The 10,701-nt window shown below is 42.2% G+C and overlaps 2 protein-coding genes across 3 annotated transcripts; one reads left to right on the forward strand and one right to left on the reverse strand.

Moving 5' to 3' along the window:
* Positions 1–341: 341 nt before the first annotated feature.
* Positions 342–7,630, forward strand: hnf1a (HNF1 homeobox a). Of its 2 annotated transcripts, XR_010465614.1 has the most exons (11): positions 342–916; positions 1,933–2,132; positions 2,880–3,060; positions 3,200–3,402; positions 3,618–3,763; positions 4,229–4,370; positions 4,579–4,752; positions 4,919–5,034; positions 5,197–5,281; positions 6,501–6,692; positions 7,085–7,169. XR_010465614.1 is itself a non-coding variant. In XM_029677841.1 (10 exons), exons 1-10 carry the CDS (start codon positions 618–620, stop codon positions 7,213–7,215), a joined length of 1,677 nt encoding a protein of 558 aa, XP_029533701.1. In that variant the 5' UTR covers positions 343–617; the 3' UTR covers positions 7,216–7,630. The 2 variants fall into 2 exon arrangements, 1 of the variants encoding a protein (XP_029533701.1); XM_029677841.1 differs by lacking the exon at positions 6,501–6,692 and having other exon boundaries at positions 343–916; positions 7,085–7,630.
* LOC115139942 (protein CUSTOS) lies at positions 7,584–9,576 on the reverse strand. The gene is made up of 6 exons (XM_029677843.2): positions 9,412–9,576; positions 9,196–9,226; positions 8,966–9,064; positions 8,752–8,819; positions 8,532–8,622; positions 7,584–8,344 (listed from the first exon to the last, which is right to left on the reverse strand). Exons 1-6 carry the CDS (start codon positions 9,539–9,541, stop codon positions 7,957–7,959), a joined length of 807 nt encoding a protein of 268 aa, XP_029533703.2. The 5' UTR covers positions 9,542–9,576; the 3' UTR covers positions 7,584–7,956.
* Between the last annotated feature and the right edge of the window lie 1,125 nt (positions 9,577–10,701).

The raw sequence follows: 10,701 nt of genomic DNA on the forward strand, positions 1-10,701 counted from the left end.
AGCCATAAATTACATCAAGGCAGTCTAAAATATGCATTTTGCTGTTATCCTTTTTGGATCCTAAAACGAATGCCTATAAGTGTCATGGAGAATTGTGTCGGTTTAGAATATATTGAAAAATAAATATGCTAGGTTTTAATGTGCGTATGAAGATGCAGTTTGCTTATTTTTGTAACCTCTCACATATGTATTGCATTTGTGTGTTATACAGGAGGCTGTATGAATGTGCAGTTTATTTTCATTAATAGTTTGACTGCACTTTGCTCACTGTTAGGGATGGACGGAGATGAGGACAAAGTTCACAGAAAGCGCATGGGGAGGAGGGGGAGGGAAAAAAATACCTTTTAAAGCATAACAGCAGGTGGAGGGCTAAAACCAGACAGCTCAGCTCAGAACGGAACGAGGAGAAAAATCAAACGGGGGAAAATGAAAGCAAACTTTCTCTATTCCTAAACTGAAGGACAGAAATGCAATGATTCCAGAAGCCAATTGCTCTGTTTTTTGTGTAAGCGCATGACTGCAGTGTGTCTGTGTTGGTGTGTGAGTGTGTGTTTGTGACCTGTGGCCTGCGTAGTCTGTGTGCTGTGTTAGTGAGGTAAAGATTAGGCAACAGCGTAATGGAGGGAGAGGAGAGGAAAGGAGAAGCAGGGCCCGGCCCTGGGCGTCTGTCTGCTCTCCAGGAGCAGCTGATCTGGGCTCTGCTGGGCTCTGGACTGTCCCGGGAGGTCCTGGTCCATGCCCTGGGAGAACTGGAGCGAGAGAGGGTCACCCCTGGAGCAGAGAAGGGGGACAGGGGGGATGGCGAGAGTTCGGAGGAGGGAGAAATGGATTTTCCACCCCCCATATTCCAGGAGCTGGAGGCCCTAGCCCCAGAGGAGGCAGCCAGGCAGAGGGCTCTGGTCGACCAACTGCTTCAGTAAGTAGCTCCCAAATGTCTGCCATCCACCCTATCCTCCCCTTAACAACATATACAGTACATCAATCTCTTCCTTTTATAAAACCTCAAATATTAATACACAAACCCATACAACAACAACAACATAGCCATACCCCTTTGCTGTGCTATTATTCTCTCACTTTTAAAAAATAATGTCCAACTCATTTGTAAAAAAAATCATCTTTAAAACAAATACGTGTTAGGGTGGTTACTTGATTCTGTTCTCCATTCTTTTTCTTCTCTGCTTTCTTTTCCTGTCGTTTTCTGACCAAGTAAAGGTTCCAGAGAGGACAAACAATTGACGGTTTTACCTGGCAGCATCCTTTCTACTCCCTTTCTTCGTCTTTCTCAAATTTAGTCCCCCTCTCCCCCTTCCTCCCTCATTCTCCTGCTCCCTCTGAGATCTCTCTTGGCCTCTGAGGTGAATTTAAAGGAGGGTTCCTCCTTTCCTGGTTACTAATTACCCACCACATCAGGTTTCTCTGTCCATTTAATGAATGAACTACATGCAATGGTTAAGATTAACAGAAATGTGCTATGTTTGTCTGTGTGTTAGAACAGCTTGAGTGAATATGTACTACTATTTGGAAAATCCCATTTCATTTCACCACATTTCAAACTACAACATCATATATCTCAAGATTATGGTTTAACTGGTCATTGTATTTAGCTAAAAGTTGGCCATTTTACAACACCTAGCATGAAAACACAACTTGACCCACCATGCCTTAGTATAAAATGCATCGAACATAGATAAAGCTTTTGTATGTTAATATACATAATACAAATGTTATGCACTATTGCTAGCCGTCAAGGTTTGTGTTGCAGCAAGTAGGCTATCCATATCTTCATGGGTTTTAATTCCAGTGACCAGAGAGAGCTGGACTTTGCCCTGCTGTGCTTCCCCTTATCTCTTATTGTCAACATCCCTCTCTCCCTCCCCCTCTTTATGCATATGTGTTTTGTCTGTGTGTGTGTGTGTCTGTGTGTGATAGGGAGGATCCATGGCGCGTGGCAAAACTAGTGAAGAGCTACATGCAGCAGCATAACCTCCCCCAGAGAGAGGTGGTCGAGTCCACAGGCCTCAACCAGTCCCATCTCTCCCAGCACCTCAACAAAGGCACGCCCATGAAGAACCAGAAACGGGCTGCTTTGTACAGCTGGTACGTCAGGAAGCAGGGCGAGATTAGCCAGCGTGAGTATTTGACCAGCTGATGAGCTGAACCTGCCTTTACTGCACTACAGTATGACATTACAGTCTGGACTCTGAAGTGTAACATTTATAATGGGTCAAATCATGACTACCTCATTCATTAATAATCACAATACATTGCCATAAATCTATACGGTTTTGGGGATTGGGAGCTCTTACACAAGACTGAATCTCAGGATGCGAAGAACAATTATGTCAACGGATCTTTCTTACTCTTCTTTCTCATTCTATGTCCTTCCTTATATCCACTTCCTGGAAAAGTTTCAAATAGCTTTGACATTTGCAAACTTTCCATTTCAATCATGTAAGGAAAGTGTGGTCTCCTGGTGTGTTTTCCCAATGATAGCGAAATCACAATCCCCTGTACCCCAATCCTTAGACGGGTAAATCCATCATGATACAGTATTCAATATGTCTATCAACTGTAAACAACTATGGAGGCCCACTGGTCACTGTGAGTCAAATATAGACATGTAAGGTAACATGATACTGTCCACTTTCACATTCCATGTGTAGAGAGACACACAATCTGCATGTCCTACACTCACACACACGTTGCATTGCAAATGATCTCAAACGCTAATATAAAAACAGATTCCTGTGAATTAGCCCTATTGTTTTAAAGATAAAACAATACTATCTGAATAATTAACAATACTGATATAACAATATATAGTATCCATCAATACAAAAGTCTACAAATATGCTTTCACTGACCACCCCATGCAGAGTTTACTAATGCCAGGCATGCCCTTGGGTCTGGAGAGGAGCAGGGAGAGGATGTGAGGAAGGGACGTAGGAACAGGTTCAAATGGGGACCCGCCTCCCAGCAAATCCTCTTCCACGCCTATGAACGACAGAGGAACCCAAGCAAAGAGGAGAGAGAGGGATTAGTGGAGGAGTGTAACAGGTGAGAGAGAGGGGAGAGGTCAGCTAAAACAGGAAATGTTCCCAGTTCCAGTGCAATGGAGGAACTGCCCCTGTCATTTTAGAGTGTCCCCCTTTAAAGAGGTTTCTCTTGCTCTGGGCCCTCTCTGGCTCTCCCTCAGGGCTGAGTGTCTTCAGAGGGGTGTGTCTCCGTCCCAGCTGGCTGGCCTGGGCTCTAACCTGGTGACAGAGGTACGAGTGTACAACTGGTTCGCTAACCGCCGCAAGGAGGAAGCCTTCCGCCATAAACTGGCTCTTGATATGCCTTACAACAGCCAATCAGCAAGCTCCACCAACCACACACTCTCACACAGCCCTGAGCAAGGTAACACTCACCCTCAACAAAGTGAATCAAAATATAATTTCATTTAATCCACAAAGAGCATAATTCATCATTAGTGTTGTCATCAGATGTTGCTTATGTACTATTTTCAGTGCCCTTATACAGAGGAACAGAGCCAAGACTGACAGGGTGCAGCATTCCCTCCTCCCAGGAAACACCTGATCCTAACTCATCCTAACAGGCTTCCTCTCTTCCAGGCATGAAGTATAGCCAGCAAATCACATGTGACAATCTGGGGTCATCGAGGGGTCACAATGGAGACAGAGGCTTGGGGGGTCGCCTGGCCAGCCCCATTCAACTGGAGCCCAGTCACACACTCCTGGAAGCACACCATCACAAACCAGTGAGATCACCTACCATATTATAATTCACCATATCTCACCTCGACACACATTGTTATAATCCCCATTACACCATCACAAACCAGTGAGATAGGAGCAAACAACCCTCTCATTGTCACTCATTGTCAACCAGAGATCAGCAACAATGATCACATAATCCCAATCACATTATTACATTGATTAGTAACTACAAAACACATCAGTGTGATCACAAAACATTATTTCACAAACCATATTACATCATAATAAGCATATTACATCACAAACCATATTACATCGTTATATAAGACCATGAGGTCGCTAACCATATATCATCATGTAATGCAGTGAAATCCCAAGCCATATCACATTAAACTAGTGAGATCATAGATTACTTCACGTCATCATAAACCTTTGGGTATACAAAGCATCTCAATCCTCACAAGAATCCATGGCTGTGGTTCTGCCACCAACTTTCCCCATCTCAGGTATCAGGTGGTGGCCCCTTGCCCCCAGTCAGCACCCTGACATCACTGCACAGTCTGTCTTCCTCACCTGCTCCCCACCATGGACTCATCATGACCTCCCTGCCCAGCGTCATGAGTCTGGGAGAGTCCTCTCTCCTCATAGGTAACCGATTCTACACACAGTCCCCTTCACTCAAACAGCTCTAATTCAGAGCATAGTTATTTTTAAAACGGTAATTTCAAAACATATCCACTGTATTGTATCTTATCCTTTTCCAGTGATGATCAGAAAGTTGTCAGATATAAAAACCAACTGACATTAACAAAGTAGCCTAGCATAATCCATGTTTTCCTGGCCTGTTGCTCAACAGGTCAAACCGTACCTGTCATCAACAACGTGGGAGGCGGGTTCACCACCCTTCAGCCAATCTCTTTCCAGCAGCAGCTTCATTCCACTTCCCAGCAGCAACTCACACAGCAGTTCCAGAGTCACATGGGCCACCACAGTCCTTTCATGGCAACCATGACACAGCTTCCATGTCACAGTAAGGCCACAGTGGCAGCATGTTTACTCCTTCATTTGCCCTTTGACAGAAATATAATATGTGAAACAAGGAATGAGTGAGAGCAACCTAATAGAACTAGAACTGCTAGAACTAAGGAGGGTTTCATAAAGTATCCATGCACCTGCTCTCAATTTCTCCATTGCAGTGTACAGCAAGTCTGATATGTCCCACTACCCTCCGTCCAGCCTACTGTCCCAAGCAATGGTCATCACTGACAGCAGCAGCCTTGGAACACTGACCAGTCTAACCACAGTCAGACAGGTACTGTGATTCCAAACATTCAGCTAAAATGAAAGTGATGCCATTAATAATCAGTTGCATAAGTCTGAGTATACAGGTACAGACAAGTCTAGACTCGCTAGCTAATGATCAGTAGTAGTGTTAATGTGGGTTGAATCTGCTAAGGACTTTTGCATTGGTTAGATTCTGACCACAGACCCTGATGAGCAGACAGACCAACCCATCCAGGAGGACTCCCTACACTTGCAGTCCCCTTCACCTGTGCCAGGTAAGATGAATCATGTTACTCCAAGTGTAGACTATTTCCCAAAAGATGCCGTTTCTTACACTACACTAAAGGGGAGACTGAAGACATCTAAAAAAGCTACTAAGTGTGTAACACATACAGTACCAGTCAAAAGTTGACACACCTACTCATTCCAGAGTTTTTCTTTATTTTTACTATTTTCTACATTGTAGAATAATAGTGAAGTCATCAAAACGTTAAATAGTATATATGCAATCATGTAGTAACCAAAAAAAGTGTTCAACAAAACATTTATTTTCTATTTGAGATTCTTCAAAGTAGCCACCCTTTGCCTTGATGACAGCTTTGCACACGCTTGGCATTCTCTCAACCAGCTTCATGAGGTAGTCACCAGGAATTCATTTCAATTAAACAGGTGTGCCTTGTTAAAAGTTCATTTGTGGAATTTCTTACCTTCTCAATGCGTTTGAGTCAATCAGTTGTGTTGTGACAAGGTAGGGGTGGTATATATAAGAAAGCCCCATTTGGTAAAATACCAAGTCCATATTATGGCAAGAACAGCTCAAATAAGCAAAGAGAAACAACAGACCATTATTTTAAGACATGAAGGTCAGTCAACCCAGAAAATGTCAAGAACTTTGAAAGTTTCTTCAAGTGCAGTCGCAAAAACCATCAAACACTATGATGAAACTGGCTCTCATGAGGACCGCCACTGGAAAGGAAGACCCAGAGTTACCTCTGCTGCAGAGGATAAGTTCATTAAAAAGTTACCAGCCTCAGAAATTGCAGCCCAAATAAATTCTTCAGAGTTCAAGTAACAGACACATCTCAACATCAACTGTTCAGAGTTGACTCTGAATCAGGCCTTCATGGTCGAATTCCTGCAAAGAAACCACTACTAAAGGACACCAATAATAAGAAGAGACTTGCTTGGGCCATTAGACCGGTGGAAATCTGTCTGTTGGTCTGTTGAGGCCAAATTTGAGATTTTTTGGTTCCAACTGCCGTCTTTGTGAGACGCAGAGTAGGTGAAAGGACGAACTCCGCATGTGTGGTTCCCACCGTGAAGCATGGAGGTGGTGGTGTGATGGCGTGGGGTTGCTTTTCTGGTGACAATGTCAGTGATTTAGTATTTAGAATTCAAAGCACACTTAACCAGCATGGCTACCACAGCATTCTGCAGTGATACGCCATCCCATCTGGTTTGCGCTTAGTGGGACTATCATTTGTTTTTCAACAGGACAATGACCCAAAACACACCTCCAGGCTGTGTAAGGGCTATTTTACCAAGAAGGAGGAGTGCTGCATCAGATGACCTGGCCTCCACAATCACCCGACCTCAACGTCATTGAGATGATTTGAACCGCAGAGTGAAGGAAAAGCAGCCAGCATATGTGGGAACTCCTTCAAGACTTTTGGAAAAGCATTCCAGGTGACTACCTCATGAAGCTGGTTGAGAGAAGGCAAAGCTGTCAAGGCAAAGGGTGGATACTTTGAAAAATCTAAAAATCTATTTTGATTTGTTTAACACTTCTTAGTTACTACATGATTCCATGTGTTATTTCATAGTTTTGATGTCTTCAATATTATTCTATAATGTAGAAAATAATAAAAAATAAAGAAAACATCTTGAATGAGTAGGTGTGTCCAAACTTTTGACTGGTACTGTACTGCAAAGTAATCTTAATACAGCTAGATAGTAGTAAATATAACCCATGGAATTCTCTAGTTGCCAGTCAAAATAGGGCACTTTAAATGCAGGGTTGTAATTGGAATGACAGTAGAGAAACTGGAAATTAATAACTTACCATCTGTCTTTCTTAGTTTCCTCTGGGAATTTACAGCTGTATCCTCCATCTCAGTCTAGTGAAACTCATCCACCTCACCGCCTCTCCTCTTCGCCAGCAGACATCAACTCCTACATTCCTGCACAGATGGTCTCTACCGCACAGTAGCAACAGAATATAACCACTGTGTAATGTGAAGGGGTGGGAGTAGAGGGTGGGTGAAACAAAATAGTTTTTACAGTAAGTAGAGAACTGTAATAGAGATGTAATGCAAATTCTCCAAAGCTACTTCTGCAGTAAAATTTTCCAGAGAAACTGTAACTCATTCTTGCTAGATACATAAATCCAGGACAGACTCACTGCCAGTTATCAGTCTTCGTCACTTGAATTAGCAGCCTTACTATTAAAGAACGTTGTACTCAGTGTCAGTCTGCTGATCTGAGGTCAGAGATGAACCATTAGAAACAACCACATCTAAATCCATGCAAACAGAGAACGCTGAGCGATTGATCCCCGTTTTACAATAAACATGTATATTATCAATAGAAAAGTGTTTTAATAAAAATGCTCTCAGAATTCTTGACATCAGTGTAAACTGCTTTCTTTACAAAACAAGGCATAGCACTGATTGTGTTTTGGGCAGAGAAAAAAAATGTCATAAAATATCTGGTGAGACTTACAGTATTCCACATTTCTGAAAGAACGTATTCCATTCCAAACAATTTTCTTTAAATAATCACTGCAATGTTTGTAGTACAACATTGCAGTGATTATTTAAAGAAAATAACAGTGTATGACCTGAACATGTTATAATGAATGCTAAGAACCCCAAGCTACAACAGGTTAACAGTTCTTACAAGCATGGAACTGCCAATATCCCAAATCACAACAAGTGAGTCCAGAAGTCTCTCAGTGCTTTTCTACTTCCTCTTCCACCCGTTCATCTGTGCCTTTTTGTTTCTTTTTCTTCTTCTTGACCTTCAGCGGTAGACTATCCTCCTCGGGGCTCTTTTGGTCCTCCTCCATTTTAGCATAAGATGAGGCTTCTCCACAGTTCTCAACCTCGCGAGGAGCTGTCATTTTCTTATTTTTCTCTGGGACAGGGCTGTTATTACTGTCCTCTCCTTCCTGAACCTTGTATTTCTTCTTCTTCTTCTTCTTCTTCTTCTTCAATTTATCTGAGCTGAGGAACTTTGGCAGGGAAGGTGTAACTGCGCTGGGGAGAGCAGATGATAGGAGGTCTGTAACTGACACGGCCGCCTCTCTCAGTCTCATCTCCAGCTCACTGTCACTGTCACTAGGAGAAAATTGCAGAAACAAACTTACGGTTTATTACAGTAGTATTACAATATGAGATACAGGAATACTTCAATCATGCAATGCTACTGTAAGGATTCCTTCCCAAAGTAGTTATGAAGGTGACATCAAACCACCTCACACATCTCAAAGGTTAAAAGGTCAGGCCTACATAGAACAAGCATCACCTTGAGCTGGGGACGGGCCGACGCCTTACAGGGGGAGGAGGGGGATCAATGGTAAACTCTCCTGGGACAGATGTGGTGAACAGCCGGAAACCTTTAAAAAAAAATCAAGAAAAAAGATCAAGACCACACACAGCATTTATATCGCATCATATTTGACATCATACAGTTCGTAACTACTGCATTAGTTTCAATGTAAAACCATTTCTGGATAAACCCTCACCTTCATCTTCATATTTGGTTGACAGTGTGCAGGGTTTTGTTGTTTCTGCAGATATCACTGAAATGCAACTGAATATCAAATTGCAGTTAGATTAAAGTTGGCGACTGAAAAGTTGATAGGTGGAGGTAACACGAGGCAAAGGTTAAACGTAGCTATAATAGTAAAAACTGATCTTTCATTAACATTTTCCCATGACAAAGAAGAAATACTGTACCTGTCAAGTATAGCACCTAATTTCTTTGCAACGTGCGCACGGAACTCCGGAGTCGTCTGAAGCTCGTTCCCATCATGTTCATGTTTAGATACAGCCACACTGTTGACCATAGCATTACATAAAACACGATTGTTCTGGCGAAGCCAAACGTGAGGCAGAACCTCTATGCATGATGGTGAGTCATAATACAGAGGGGATAGCGTGCCATTCAGAGAAAAATAACAACTTACCGACGGGATAACTTCCCATTGCATTCCCCATCTAAAACAACAGTCGTTACATTACTGTTAAGACTTTGCTGCTGTTTTGGGGTAAGATAGTTTAGTGTGTGAAATCTTTAGCAAGCGAGCAAATCTATCTCCCACCCCACATTTGTTGTTGACTAGCATTAGCTAGCTAAGTTACATCCTGTAGCTAAAGCAAAATGTTATTTAGGCTGAATTTACCTGCCGTGTCGGTATTGTGTGTACCATTAATTCCATACGTGCCAAAACTCCAAGCTGCTTCCTTAAACTTTTCCAGATCTTCATCTTCACTGCTTGAGTCTTCAACCATCGTTCCAACGGGGGCTGACATGTTGGATCAAGTACATTTGCGGCTACATAGCAATGCAATATGGGTAATGAAGTCTTTCGGGGGAGAAATGTACGCCACAGTTAGTGTAGTGAGAGTTTGAGTGAATTTAAGCCAAAATGTATACAGAACATCTGTTAAATTTTTTATTCCCCCCTCTCCTGGCAGTATATCATCTTGCAGAAACAGAAACATTTAACAGAACATAAAAGGCATTGTTAGGAGGGCTTCTAGTTCTACTTCACCAAGTCTATGGTCCCTGAGTCTATGGTCCTTGAAATATAACATTCAAAAAGACAGTAATCTTTGTAGTAATGTTGAATAAAAATCTCACTGTGAAATTTGTCTTTCCTAAAACACATTCATCAATAAATAAATGTACAATATGCTCAATAAATTCAAAGGGGTTCCAGTTTACACAGTATGTGGGTCCAACTTCAAGAGTGAAAAATGATATCAGTAGCAACCGTGTTGTAAAAGACATAATTGGTGTTAATTTGGTGGTGCTATTAGAAAAAAAATGGTGGCTGCTATCACAGACCTTCCCATCAGTAAAGGTAAAGAACAGACATCACAAGTCTCTAAAGTGGTTAACATAACAGCCACATCATCATACATACCACAGGAGTTTGGTGATACCTTAATTGGGGGAGGACGGGCTCGTGATAGGCTGGAGCAGAATGAGTGGAACAGTATCAAACACATGGTTTCCATTCGTGCTGTTCCAGCTATTATTTTGAACCGTCCTCCCCTCAGCAGCCTCCACTGATACATACCTTCCACTTGTCATTATGAACTGTATAGTTATAATTTCAGAACTAACCTCTCGTGGACAAAGGAAACGGCGAGAATATGTCGAAACTCACGTACAATTATGTGATTACGAGCAGCAGGATTGGGTTTAGGCGGTTCTTAAATTGGTGCTGTGATTTTAAAGCCTGTGTGTGGATGATAAGCGGTTTCCACTAAATTCCACAAATACAAACTCAAAATTGTCTATCATAAATATTCATGAAAACAAAAAATGTGCTTTGTGACCATGATAAACACGGGTGAAATTAGCAGAAGGAAGATTTGGCCGTTTCCAAGGGAGGAGACTTCGCACCAAGGTAATGAATTGTTAACGGCATTCCCCCAGAAGTAAAACAAGAAATTTTGCGCTA

This window comes from Oncorhynchus nerka, linkage group LG13, assembly GCF_034236695.1.
Source record: "Oncorhynchus nerka isolate Pitt River linkage group LG13, Oner_Uvic_2.0, whole genome shotgun sequence".
Classification (NCBI taxonomy): domain Eukaryota; kingdom Metazoa; phylum Chordata; class Actinopteri; order Salmoniformes; family Salmonidae; genus Oncorhynchus; species Oncorhynchus nerka.